The sequence below is a fragment of the Pteropus medius genome, unplaced genomic scaffold (genome assembly GCF_902729225.1).
Source record: "Pteropus medius unplaced genomic scaffold, Ma_sr-lr_union100, whole genome shotgun sequence".
Lineage (NCBI taxonomy): Eukaryota > Metazoa > Chordata > Mammalia > Chiroptera > Pteropodidae > Pteropus > Pteropus medius.
In genome coordinates, this window is record NW_024354503.1 from 1790009 (window position 1) to 1804224 (window position 14216).

Here is a 14216-nt window from a genome sequence, read left to right on the forward strand (position 1 = left end):
TTTGTCGAACACCTTCTACTTCCAGGATGTTATACTTGTGAAGATTATTATTATTATTGAGCACCTACTGTGCCTATAGTACTCTATAATGACAATGGCAACCATTTCTTGAAGAGCTGCTATGTTCTATACACTGTAACTATCTTTATCATATTTAAACCTGATGTCTCTGTGCCTCAGTTTCCTTATCTGTACAATAGGAACCATAGTGCCTTCCTTAAAGGACTAGCATGAGGATTAAATGAGTTAACACATACAAAACACTTAATGCCTGGGGTATAGTGAGGAGTATAATAAATGCTGGCTGTTATCATTATTATCGTTTATTGAAAATCCATTGCATGCAAGATACTGTAAATGTTCTTAATAGTAGTTGTCATTACTGAGCACCTAATCAATATCGTTGGGCCCTGTAATCAATATCAATATAATAATTGAGCTCCCATTGTGAGCCGGAACTGGGCTAGATACTGGAGACCTCAAAAGCAGTGTCCTAGGCAAGGGCCTTATTCTCTGATTAAAGGAAATTGGACCATTTTTGACGTAGGCATCTCCAGGAGAGTTAGGGACGACACTTATGCAAATATGGACTTAGAGCAAGAAAGGGATGGCTTCAAGTGGCCAAATAGAGGATTTGGGAATCAGGACACTTTTGAAAGACCTCTTAAGTTGGCCCCAAATGGACTCTAACAAGCTGTATTCTTGTGAACGTTCACGGGGGGAATGGGTCACTGCGGGGCTGAGGACCCCTCAGACAAAGGCCAAAGTCTTCTCCCTGGGGAGCGAAGGGATGCCAGAGACAGAGAAAGGAGTGTGTGCCCTGCTGAGCTTTGGGCTCCAAGAGATGGAATAGAAGTGAAGGTGAATTCAGTGGGCTGGGGGGTCAGTACCTCTTTCCTTCCTCCCACCCTAGGACCACTGCAGTGATCTCATGGAAGAGATATTCAGGTCTGCCACCTTCTCTGCTAGGCCACAGCAAGCCATCTCCTCCAAGAGCCATAGAATCTTGTAGACCTCCAGGTTCTGCATTATTTCAAGGTCAGCCACATTCCACATTCTGAGCTGCTATCGGCTCCCATATTTTCAAGACAGAAAAGCTCCAGCCAGAAAGGACTGGGCCTGAGGTTCAGAGCCACACAGAAATAGGCCCTGTGGCCTGAAATGGCCCACTGGGTAGCCCGGGAAGATGACTCAGGACTCAGGAGGCCTGAGTTCTTGGGGGAGGGGAGCACTCTCAATTCTCAGCTCAGGAGGCTCCAGGCCTGTCTTGGGACCAGAAGGAGAGACTCAGAAATATCAGAGTCTAAGGGCTCTTAGAGATCATCAAAGCTACTCGACTCATGTTAGAGAAGAGGAAACAGGCCTGGGGAGGGGAGATGATGTGCCCGAGCTCTCAAGGCAGGAGAGTAGCAGAACTAGGCTGAAAGCCTGGTCTCCAGAGTCATCAGTGGGATGATAGATACCTGGGTCCCTTGTGGGGCCCGATTTCTCAGCACTCAAATCAGTTGAGTCTGAAGGTTTGGAGCCCCCAGTGGCCCAGGAACATTTTCCCAAACATTCCCGGAAAGAAATGTGGGACCACCTCATTCTGACCCTCCAGCCCTCACCTGGCTTGGACAAAACCATTCTTTTCAGAGATTTTCCAGGAAGGGCTGTTCTTCCACCTGTTGCTATCCCTAGTTGCCTGTTCCAATGCATCTCACACTAGCCATCCTAAAGTTTTCTCTACATCCACCTTAGGTCTTGGTCATCAAAACCATACCTTTAAAAGAATAAATGTGTAAAGCACTTAGAACAGTGCCTGCCACATATAAGTGCTCTATATCAGTTTACTATCCTTATCATTATGCTACCTTTCTGCTCACATGTGGCTGTGCTAAAATCGACCACGAGCCTGGAAGAAGAAGGGTACAGATGGGGGTTGGGTATAAACAGCCAGCCTATTTCTTCACATGGGGAAACTGAGGCCAAGGGAGACTAGGAAACTGAGGCCAAAGGAGACTAGGAATGTCCCCAGTGGTCCATACAAGGTAAAACCCAGAGATTCCCAACTGAGACTTGTGGGCTTCGCATTCAGCTAGCAAGCATTTCTGTTCAGCCCACAGAGCATCATGATATTTTTGAATCTGTTGCTAACGTATAAAACTCAGATTCCTGGCTTTTCGTGAAAAGGTGACAACCCATTTGAGAGCTGGGTTTAGACCAGGTATTCCCTCTCCACTCAGACACAGTGTCCGCCTCTCCTTACTACCACCAATTCGCCCATTAATTTTTAACTGCCCAGGCCTGTAGGTCTTGGAATTTATAACCTCCAACCTACATGGCCATTTCCCCTCAACAGAATCTTGGAAGGAACATTTTGCCACAGACAATTTATTTTCCACACCTGCAGCCTGATGGACATGAGTCCACTTCACGGTTGGTATTGATGTCACCACCAGCTACTGGGTTTAGAGATGGGCTCAGGGGCACTCCAGCCTGAGCGGATTGCTTCCCAGAGCCTGGGCAGACGACCTAAAGAAAAGATCCCGTTGCCAAATAAAGGGAGCTCGGGCAACTTTATCCCTTGCCTATGAGGCAGCATGGGAGTGAGATTCCGGCTATGAAGCCGGCGTGGGCAACTCATGTTGATGGACTCATCTGTAGTATTGACTCCCTTGGTGCGTGGCACCATGCAGGTGCTGCTGTTGTCAGAGGCAGCCATGCTGTTCCTGGGGTTGGAGTAACTGCAGGTGAAGGAGTGGTCTGGGTGGTCCAGGTGGATGGAGTTGGCAGCACGTTCTAGGTAGTTGGCTGCAAGCCTTGGTAGGCTCAGTGATTTAGGGTAGTTGTTGTAGAAGGCATTGGTGGATCTGTCAAGGTAGTTGATGCCTTTGATGAGTTGGTCCAGGAAGGTGGGGCCAGAGGGGCCCGAGGGATGATCTGTGCAAAGCAAGCAGTGGGGGCTGCTATGCCAAGTGGGCTTTTTGGCAAACTTGGGGTGGTTAGCCAGGTGGCTTGACTCTACGCACTTGGAGTTGTATGGCCGGCCCATGCAGATATTCCTCACTGGAAAGTTGGGGGAGCTGGGGCTGTCAGACTGCTCCGAAGGGGTGCTGTAGTTGCTAAACTCCGAGGCACTTGGAGTGTGGGGGCGTTTAAAGTTGTTAGCCCTGGTCGCATTGGGGCAGTGGGACCAGCCTGATGTCCGGGCCGGAAAGGACACGTTGGGATGGTTCGAGCGGCTGTAAGTGTTGGGATGGCTCACCTGGCGTCTAGACATTGTCCAGGCTGGGTGGATAAAGCTTCGTGGCACTGAACTGCTCCCCTGGAGGCTGGTTACCTGGGTAAGGAGACAGTTGGGTCAGCTTTCCTTGGCTCCCTGCCACCTCCCGCCAGGATTTCTCTTCAGGTGTTCCCTCCGCCTCCAGAGAGCCAGCACCATCCTTTTCTCTCTCCCCATCTTCCTCCTAGGCCCAGGGATTTTCAAACTGGAAAACAGACACCTTCTTTTTCAGGAAGCACAAAGAGAAGGGCAAGAAATGGGGAGTAAGGCAAGATTCTGAGAATGACCCAGGCCAGGACACTCCCTAGAAAAAATGGGGCAGTCTCTCTTTTCCTTTAGCTCTATCCTACATTCTGAAATTCCCATTCACCCTTTAAGCAGGGACTCCAGAAGACCACAAAGGCCAAGGACTGAATCACTAATGGTGAAATTCCAAGCACTGAGACAGACCTTTCAAGGTAATAGCAAATAGCTAATCATCAACTACACAATGTATCCTGATACTGAAAAATACATCTTAGAAGCAATGCAGTACTCAGTGAACTCTCTCTGAGCCTGCTTTCTGCTTGCGTCTTACATGTAATTCTCCCAACAAATCAAGGTGGTAGTTTGGGGAAACTGAGGCTCAGAGAGATGACATGACTTGCCTCAGATCATACAGCTTGTTGGTGGTGGAGAAAGGTACTATCTTGAGTGTGTCTGCTGACCCCTGAAAGACAATGTTATGTTGTCAGGATGACTTTGGCCCTCCTCACAGTCTGCTAAGAAAGAAGTCTCACCACACCTGCTTTGCCTGCCTGCTTGGGCGTACAATAGGGAGAACCAGATGGAGAGGGGTGTTTGCTAACCCCATAACTAAGTTGATTCTGACTTTCGGAACCCCGAATGGTGGGGGCAGGGGTTGTCGCAAGTCAACTAATGGGGATGGACTTGTGAGATCAGAACCTTCTAGGATGTTTGACCTTGATTCTCACTGACAGTAGGGGGTCTCCATATCCACCCCACGAGAGGGGACTGGGTATTGAGACTCCTACTCCTCCTGGTCCAAAAGTGGACACTTCACAGGGACTAAGCCCTGACCAGGCCAAAGAGATGTCCAGTCCACTTAACCTCACCTCCTGTTCCTAGGCCTGCCTAGGTCCAGCCGAGGGCAGGGTAGTCCTCCCCTCTCTGTCCTCATTGTCCCCAAGTTTCCCAACACCCCCCACACCAGAAGGGAGGCTCTGATTTGTCTCCCCCAGTGCTGCCAGCTTGATACGAATTTTCCACTTCTGTCTAGTGAGAACAGAGCAGTATTTGAGCCTGTCCCACCCAGAAAACAGCTGTCGGCCCCTCTCACAGCCCACGGCCCCTCAGCTGCCCTTGTCCTTTGGGTCTGAAGCGTGTGGAATGTCCAGACCCTTGACTCTTCCCTCCCTGGTCCAACACCACCTCATCTCTTCCTCCAGAAATATAGGAGCTGACCCCCACAGGGCCCCACCCTTCCCTTCTTGGCTGGCTGGGCCCCATCTGCCGTAAGGGACCCCTCCCATTCTTACTCTGTCTTTAGGAGGCAGATGATTTAGCCCTCCTCTTGCTCTCCACTGAGAATACCCTCATACTGCCACTCCAGACTGCTGGCCATGTCATAGAATCATAGAATCTTAGCACTGGGAGGAGCCTCCTGGGGTCATCCTAGTCAAGCCCCTGCCTCAAGGCCAGCACCACTTTAAGCCTTCCAGAACAGATGGGTCCTATTTTTAAAACGAGGCTGGGGTGGACATTTTCCAGCATTCCTTGTTGTTTTTCTAAGTGTTTAATTATGCTGAGAGTCAGGAAGTTCTATGCTGGGTCTAACATAACTCCCATTGGCTATAGGCAGTCAGCATCAACTCCTTCTCTTTTCTCATTGGGTCAGCAAACATTTACCAAGATGCCCTGAAGTACAATCCCTTTGAGTAACCCATTCCTGGGCATAAGAGCACCTTCTTTCCTTCCTTCTCTCCAGTTCCTCCGGCAATAACAATCCAGTGGTGAGTATCTACTATGTTGGGGGCTCCGGCTAGAGCCTGAGGATTATTCAGGGAACAAATCTCAGCTCCTTTCAGAATCTCCATGCCCCTCACTGAGGCCTGGTTCACTGGGGACATATAGTACACATTTATTGAATAAAGGAACCAAATTCCCCTGTTGAGTTCTCATGGTATTTGCCAAGAAAAGCCGCCCTCCATCATTTCCTTCCCTAAATACTGGAAATACAGATTTACTTTTTACTTTGAAAAATTTTCTACTTACCGAAAACTTACAAGACAATGAACTCCCATATAGTCTTCATCCAAATCCACTAATCATTAACACTTTTGCCACATTTGTAACCACACACACATGTACACACTGATTATTATTGTTATTTTAAGAGTAAGCTGCAGACAATAACAGCATATTTTACCACCGATGGCTTTAGCATGTATCCCCTACATTTGTAAGAAAAGGACATTTTCTTACATATCCACACTGCAGTTACCAAATACAGGACATTTAACACTGATACAGAATTCTTATCTAAAATACAGTTCTTATTTAAATTTCACCGATTGTCCCTCCGATGTTCTTCATGGCAACTCTTTCTCCAATCCGGGATTCAATTCAGGATCAGGCATTGCTTTTAGTCTCAGGGACTCTGGTTTCCTTTGACCTGGGAGTTCCTCAGTCTTTCTCTTTTCTAACATTGGCATTTATTTTTTATTTTTTTTAGGCGAGGCAACCCTTGGTTGACATCACAGATTGCAAGGACCTTGTCAGCTTACAATCCCTTATTTTTTATTTTTATTTTTTATACCCACATCACCTGGTCTTCCTAGGTGGTCTCCCATCCATCCAAGTACTAACTGGGCGCGACCTTGCTTAGCTTCCGAGGTCAGACGGGATTGGGCTTGTTCAGGGTGGCCTGGCTGTAGAAAAACACTGGCATTTTCGAAGAGCGCAGGCAGGTTGTTTGGGAGAATGTTCTCCAATCTGAGTTTCTCTGCTGTTTCCTAATGATAAGATCCAAGATTATGAAATACTTTAACATAGAAGTGCCCTCCCCGGCCCACAGTCGTGGAGAGTGAAGGGCCTTGCCTGGGGTCGGGTGGTTAGAGTTGCTGAAACCTGGAGCCGAGAGGAGGGATCAGAGCCCCTCCACCCACCCTCATCCCCCAAGGAGGAAGAGGAGTGTGGGGAACTCAGTGGACCAGGAAAGCAGTGTCAACAGTTCCTTTGTGGAGCCTCAGCCAGGCCTGGTTCTGCTCTGGGCAGGGGGCCGGGCGGGAGGGAAGGCAGCCAGGGAGAGGGCTGGGCCTCTGTGCCGTTTGTCCTGAAGGTACCCAGGCATCGAGATCACTGGCCATTTCGGGCCTGGTCACTAAGAGCCTCTGGAAATAGCTTCAGGACAATTATATTAGGAGGAATGTGCTATTCCCTCATCCTCCCAGAAAGTCAGGCTGTGTCCCATAAGATCTGGAATGTCTCTCTCCAGCTTCCTCAATTCCAGGGGATCTCGAGGACTTCTGGGGACCGCAGAGGCATTTGCAGACAGAGGGGCCTGGGAGCCAGGTGCGGGAGGGGTGGTTCTGCCCTTAGATACTGGGTTCTCAGGGCCCAGCCTGGAGTCAGGCCGGCTGGCTGGAGACCAGCTGACTCCAAGTGCGGGGACACATGAGGAGGAGGGTTTGGGGAGGCTGCCTGCCCCACCTCTTGCCCAGACTCAGCCCTGAGAAACTGATATTGGTGAAGCGCCTTCTATGTGCCAAAGAACCTGACATTGTCAGTGCCAGGAGTTTCACATCCACCCTCTCATTTAATCTTCACAGAACCCCTAAGAGGTAGGTATTTTGTTTTCTAGGTGAGGTAATTAAGATCCAGAGAGGATAGAAGACTTACCCAAGCTCACCTAGTGGTCAGAATTAGAACCTGATGTTCTGGGTTCCACTAGCTTAAGTACCCTCTCACTCACTGAAGACTTAGTAAGTAACCCTGTGAAGTGAGCAGCATTGGGAGGGGTCCAGCCTGGAGACACAGGCTGGTAGGCAGCTGTGGCCTGGTCCCCCAACAAACCCTCATCCTTCACCATCCAGCCAAGCCCAGCTGCCTCTCTCTAGCACTACAGGGATGGTTGCCAGGGTCTCAGAATATCCTGAGTGGGTGGGATGCCCCTCCCTGCAGTCTCCACCCTCAGTGGCCCCCACTCTTGCCCCACTGGGATGACCTCCAACCTTGGCTCCTTAGCTCCATTGCCAAACCAGCAGTAAGTTGTGGACTTTCCTTTAGCCTTTGCCCCTCCCACTCTCTCCCTCTTATCTTACTCTCCCTCCTGCAGTCCTACCAATCCTTGTCCCTTCTTGTGTCCCACCAAGATCATTAGGGACCCTTCCCCCATCCCAGGCTCAGGAGAGTTCAAGGGTATCTCACTCCCCTGAGCTCTTCAGAATGGAGGGAGCAGCCTCTTTCTCCAAAAACTTTAGGGCCTTGCCCCATTAGTGCATATGCTGCTTATTAAGTACCTACCTGTCATTTAGCAGTTTCTCCTCTCCCGTGGGGCCTGATATGGCGAGAGGAGTGTTCCCTTATTCTTTCAGCTCATGGGTCTTGAAAGCATCATGGATAAGGAGCAAGCCCAGCTCTGTCCAAGGGACAGCTAGAGCCAAGAGCAATGAAACTTTTGGCAGGCTCATTCTCCTAAAGGACATCTGTGCCTAGCCTCAGGTGACTGTTTGAAGTGTGACTCACCTGAGCCCTCACCTGGAGTTGGGCCAGCCTGCCTATAGAACTCAAATTCTCTCTTGGGCTTGGTTCTGGCCCTCCCCTGGCTGCCGTCTTCCATTTACCCAAGCATAATGAATGAGTCACATACCTTCAACCCTTAATAATCTCGAGGATAAGGGAACTCTGCTCACCAGCTGCCAAAACAGAACTTCCCCAAGCCTGCATGTGGCAAGTACAAGACAGGACAGATCTGAGCTCAAGAACATTGGGGCAGGTGGGGCTCCAGCCAGTAAGAGCTTCCCTCCTGCCAAGCCACCTCAGGGCTTTTGGGGTAGAGCAGTCAGTCTGGTAGGGGTCAGGGCTCCCATCTTTGTGGAGCTTGGGAAATTCCCTCTAAGGAGGGCAGGGATAATTGTCATATGTAGGCTTATGTACAATCTTGCTGAGAGAAGAAAGATAGCGAGTAACTGACTTGTGCTGAGACCTCGGGTAACTGAACTTCTCCAAACCTCAATCTTCTGTTTGTGAAATGGGGGTAAGGAGGGTGCCCACTGAACACTGTTGACCTGACAGACTTGCAGGAACAGCTAATGTTTATGATCCCCACCATCGCCATCCCCAACACTCTTATAGCACAGTGGAACTGCAGTCCTGTGCTGGAGTAGCTCACACCTGCTCAGAAGAGCCAGTTGTTAAATATTCTGGAATTTGGTGAACTGATTGTTAAACCACTGATAGCCTGAAATCAGCCAGGGCGGGAATGTTTACTCCACAGGAATTGGTAAATGTGGCAAATCAGGGGTTTTTTTGTTTGTTTTTTCTATTTTTGAGACTGGGTTCACCAGCATATGATGGAAGCTGTGTGACAATGGCCAATGACATAACATTTTTGAATTTTTGTTTCCTTGTCCATAAAACCATAATGTGACAGAAACTTACCTCACAGGATGATCTGATCATAAATTCCTAACTGGACAGGTCATGGTGGGTAGTCATGTCCCAGGCCTACAACTTCTTTACTAAAAGGCTTATCTTTGCCTTAAGCAAGACCTGGCCATTGTTTTCTGTGCATCCAGGTTAACACTCCTTTGAAATGCCCCCTTTCGCATCTCTCCTTCTAAAGCATGACCACCCTCAAAAAGAACACATAATCTTATCCAATAATCCAGTCCCTACCTTGCTTTCTCTCACCTTTATATCATCGTCCTTCTTTTCCCTCAATTTCAAATGCATACAAGAAACTGCAAAACTGTCATTCTCCAGAGCACTTGAGATCTTGCTCCTCAGCGTATGTCACTGGTTTGGCTCAAATAAACTCTTGTACAAATTCTCTATAGATTTGGGCATTTCTTATGTCGACAGTAATAATAATGGCCTTACGTATCGATTGCTTATTGCATCCCAGCTGCCGTGTGTGTTGCTGGGTGTGATTTTATAGGGCAAACTTGACTGGGTGACGAGATGCCCAGATGTCTGTTTAAACTTAATTTCTGGGTGTATTTGCAAGGGTGTTTCTGGAAGAGATTAGTATTTGTATTGGTGTACTATTTGAATAAAGCAGACAGCCCTCCCCAAAGTGGGTGGGCATCATCCAATCTGTTGAGCACCTGAATAGAACGAAAATGCAAGGAAGGTTGAATTTGTTCTCTGCCTGAGTTGAAACATCAATCTTCTCCAGACTTTAGTGCTCGTGGTTGTCACACCTTTAGACCCAAACTGGAATCTACACTATCAGTGGTCCAGCTCCCCAGCCTTAACACTACACCACCAACTCTCCTAAGTTGGGTCTCCAACTTACAGATGGCAGATCACATGACTTCTCAGTCTTCAGAATCACATCAGCCAGTACTTAATAATAAATCTCCCTACATATATTTGTATGTATATAATAAATATTTCTAAATATATATACCGCAGTTTCCCAATTAACATCGTTTTGTTCAACATCGTTTTGCAATAATGTTGATAAGATGCCTTAGGAACTGAACTCTTGTTCATGTCAATTATTGATTAGCCTACGGTAAGACTGGTTTTATATGTTGTTTCGCTTAAAGTTGCAGAACCCGTCAACGACACTAGGTGAGGACTTACTGCGTGTGGCTATAGACTAAAAGTTTGTGTCCCCTCAAAATTCATATGATGAAATCTAATGCCCAGTGTGATAGTATTGGAGGTGGGGCCTTTGGGAGTTGAGTAGGTCATAAGGGTGGCGCCCTCATGAATGGGATTAGTGCCTTTATGAAAGAGACCCTAGGAAGCTCCCTCACTCCTTCCACCATGTGAGGACACAGGGAGAAGACAGGCACCTACGAACCGGGAAGAGAGCTCTCACCAGACACCGAATCTGTCAGCACTTTGATCTTGGACTTCCCAGACTCTGAAACTGTGAGAAAAAAATGTTTATTATTTAAGCCACCCAGTCTATGGCATTTTTGTTTGTGGTAAAATGAAATATATAGATTAAGAAAAAAAAAAGTACATAGCATATATAAAATAAATCTCCTACATATATTTTGTATAGAGCATAATAAATATATATATTTTTGTTTTGCAGCCTGAACATAGATTAAGAAAAAAATATATATATATTTTTTAAAAATATAAAAATATAAATATAATAAATCTCCCTACATATATTTGTATGTATATAATAAATACAAATGTATATAATAAATATATATATGCATTTTTGTTTGCAGCCTGAACATAGATTAAGGAAAAAAATATATATATATAAAATAAATCTCCCTACATATATTTGTATGTATATAATAAATACGAATGTATATAATAAATATATATATTTAAATGTATATAATAAATATATATATATTTCCTATTGATTCTGTTTCTGTGGAGAACCCTGACTACTAAACTGGGCTAAGTGCTTTATGAGCATTCACTCATTTATTCCTCGTTGCAACCTTATGAGGTAGATGTTAGTAGCATTTCCATTTTTTCAGATAAGAAACTGAAGGGCAGAGGCGAAGTAACTCACCAGAAAGAACTCGGCCAAGATATGAATCCAAGTAACCTGGCTCAGGTCTGCCTGCTAACCATTGTACCTACTGCCTCTAGGGCCATGAGCGCATTGCCATTTATTAAGCATTTATTGAGTAGAGACATATGCTAAGAGTTTTCATCATGTAAACAGGTATTTCTCAAAGCCCTCTTGCCTTCTGGGGTTACCCCTTCCTTTAATAATCAAATAAAATAGCTCAGACCTCTATTCCATGTGCTGTGAGAAGTTCAGAGCCTTCCCAGTGCACTATTTTTGAGGAGCCCCAGATGCTGTTATGTCCTCTTGTCACCTCTCACTCTGAATTCCTGCTTCTGAACCAGTTCTCAGTCCCCTCTACCTTCTGTGACTGTCTGCCATCTTCTCTTAGCAAAATACACCCACCATCCCCGGCACTGTGGCCACTACTCCTTCCTCATCTGTACCCCAAACCACCACAACAGACATGGAGCTATGGTGTGTGACAGACTTTACCGAGGCACAGAGTAACAGAGGAGTGACCACAGGACAGGACAAAAACAGCTCAACATGGAATAAATGGCAATCTCTCAGTTCTTCATGTCCTTTGGCCTCCTCTCCTCAGGCCCAGGCCTCCCACCGTGAAGCTCATGGGAGACCCTTCACCCCACGTCCTCCCAGACACCCTGTTCTTGGGCTCCCCCACCCCAGGCCTCCTACCTTCAGGCTGCTGATGCCAAAGTGGACATTTCCAGTTCTTCTTTGTACCCTGAAAAGTTGCTCCCTTGCCTCTCACCTGGGGCGGAGTAGGTGAAGGTCACCTTCCATATGAAGGTGTTTTCCTCCTGCTGTGCCCCCACTATGGAAGCAGCTGCTGACAATTTTTTTCTTCCCGTAAATGTGCTCTAGATGGCTGGATCCTTCCGATAACATTGTGAGGTAAAAGCCTTTGTCTTCCCAGAGAGGAATTTAGCAGTGAGGTCCTCCTTCTGACTAGTTCTACCAGCTCTAAGACCTTGTCTAAGCCTCAAATTCCTCATCTGAGTCATTTCCCTTATCTGAGCCTCAAATTCCTCATCTGTTACCTGAATAATAAGAATTCCTGCCCCACAAAGTTGATCCCTCAGCATGCTGTAAACTCTCTGTAAATACTGGCTGTCGATTATTTGACAGATGAAAAAAATGAGTTTGTTGTGTTATTAGCTTGCCAAATGACCTGGTCCTCAGTTAGTCACTGGAAAAGAAGAAGGTGGGACCGAATGGTCTCTAAAGCCTGTTCCAGGCCTATTGTTCTCATAATGGCACCGTGAGTCTTTACAATGTGAGCTCAGGACCTGAGCAGACACAGAGCCCCTGGAGGGTAAGAGCTGTCTCTCATTCCTGTCCCTCAGTGCCAGGCACAGGGCCTGGTACTTAGTGGGTTCTTAGAAGAAGAGGAAGGAAGGAAGAAGGGAAGGAAGGAAGGAAGGAGGAGGGAGGAGGGAGGCGTGAGGAGGAGAAGGAAGGAAGGAAGGAAGGGCAGCTGGAAGGAAGAAGCATGGAAGCTGAAGGAGGAGGAGGGGAGGGAGGAAGGAAGGATGAAGGAAGGAAAATGAATGACTGCCAGGCCACATCCTGGAACAGGTGGAACACCTCTGCCCTGAAGGGTTTAGAATCTGTGTTGAGGTCCTTGGTGGGGAGCCTGGGGTCTCCTCAAGACTGGAGCTTGCTCGAAGTCCACCCCCCTGCCTGTGCCCCTGGGATGCCTGTGCTTGAGTGGGAGGTGAGGGAAGCTGCAGGAGAGGAAGAGAGTCAACTTGGAAACTTGGAGGCCTCCACTTCCTGCTATGGAGACCCTCCCTGACCTGGCTCTGGCCTGGACTTCTGACCCCACCAGGACAGTGTCAGGAAACAGACAGGAAGGTGGGAAAACTTGCCTGGGTTGGTCTGGGCCCAAGCTTGGGCTAAGCCCTGAGCCTAGTGGGCCAGAGCCCATCTTCCTTGTCCGGCCTGGCAGAGCTCAGACGCTCTGCCCCAGGCCCTCTGCCCCAGCGGCTCAGGACCTTCTTTGTCCCTGAGACCACTGCTAGCATTTCAGTAGCTTGGCAGGGAGGGCAGCTGGGATCAGGAGACCTGGGTTCAATTCCTACCTCTGCCTCCCAGAGACTGGGTAAGCATGGGCCCTTTACTTTGCCTGCCTGAGCCTCAGTTTCTTCATCGTATTTCATGCTGCAGGTTGTTGTAGAGAAGGTCTCATATCACACTCAAGAAACTCAAAAACAAGTTAGCCTTACAGATACAGCTGAAGCCACCCAAAGCCCTCACCAGCCCTACTTCCTCCCTTCTTAGAAGGTGCCACCATCCTGTTCTCTCATGTTTATCCCATTCCTACACATTTCTATCCAGCCCATCATTGATTTGCATGTTTTCAAATGCTATGTGTATTATGGCATTATACTAAATGCATTATTCTCTAACTTGCTTTTTTACTCAATGAAATGCTTTTGAGATCTATCCATATCGATACACATAGCTCTAGTCCAATCATTTTCACTCTACATTATTATCTCATTCTACAAATATATTACAGTTCATTCACTTTCTTGTCAGTATACATTTAGGTTGTTTCCAATTATGTTTTGTTATTTCAAGCAGCACTGAAATAAACATTCTTGTACAGGTAAAAAAATGAACCAAGCAAAGATGAGTGTTTCCAAGGTGCTTACATGCATTGATCAGTGTTATTAAATATTCATTTTGATGACAATATTTTCTGAACTCAAATCAATGATGGGACAGACCATTTGAGGCTGGGACTTTCTAGAATGCTAGAGCAATAATTGTCACCCTTTGTTGGGCCAAGTCCTGTGCTAAGCATTCTATCTATCTATTCACAAAAACCCTGTGAGGCAGCAACTGGTATTACCCCAGCTGAGCAAACCAAGGTGCAGAGAGGTCAGGAATCTTGGCCAAGGTCATACAATGATGGTTGAGCTTGAATTCAAACCAAACCTGAATCTGTCTGACTCCACTGCCCATATTTTAACTAGATCAGAGGGGGTCCCAGTAGCATCCTCCAGAGCAGAGGGAGCATAAAGGCAAGAGGAACTGATCCTAACTGTGGGTTCAGGGAGGCCTTCCTGAAGAAGGGGCCAGGTTCGATTGGTCTGGAGAGAAGGGGAACATTGCAGTGGACAGCAGTGGGAGGCAATTCGGAGAAGAGACACTTAGGGCCAAGGCACTGAGGCTGGAAGATTTAGCGCTGCACCCCTT

At 47.2% G+C, this 14216-nt stretch overlaps 1 protein-coding gene across 10 annotated transcripts; it reads right to left on the reverse strand.

Moving 5' to 3' along the window:
* Nucleotides 1-305: 305 nt before the first annotated feature.
* Nucleotides 306-12248, reverse strand: LOC120596200 (uncharacterized). 10 transcript variants are annotated; one of them, XM_039854642.1, is made up of 4 exons: nucleotides 11761-12248; nucleotides 10320-10370; nucleotides 6088-6279; nucleotides 306-3322 (listed from the first exon to the last, which is right to left on the reverse strand). In XM_039854642.1, exons 3-4 carry the CDS (start codon nucleotides 6115-6117, stop codon nucleotides 2432-2434), a joined length of 921 nt encoding a protein of 306 aa, XP_039710576.1. In that variant the 5' UTR covers nucleotides 6118-6279; nucleotides 10320-10370; nucleotides 11761-12248; the 3' UTR covers nucleotides 306-2431. The 10 variants fall into 10 exon arrangements, with proteins under 10 accessions (XP_039710576.1, XP_039710574.1, XP_039710577.1 ...); XM_039854640.1 differs by having other exon boundaries at nucleotides 11685-12248; XM_039854643.1 differs by lacking the exon at nucleotides 10320-10370.
* Nucleotides 12249-14216: the final 1968 nt, after the last annotated feature.

Bases quoted from the DNA above. Each gene is read 5' to 3' on its own strand.
- LOC120596200 (XM_039854643.1), bottom strand. From the start codon at position 6,117: ATGGGAGACCACCTAGGAAGACCAGGTGAT. The intron at 3,323-6,087 runs GTGGGTATAAAA...CTCCTTACCCAG, and splicing joins ACCTAGGAAGACCAGGTGAT to GTAACCAGCCTCCAGGGGAG.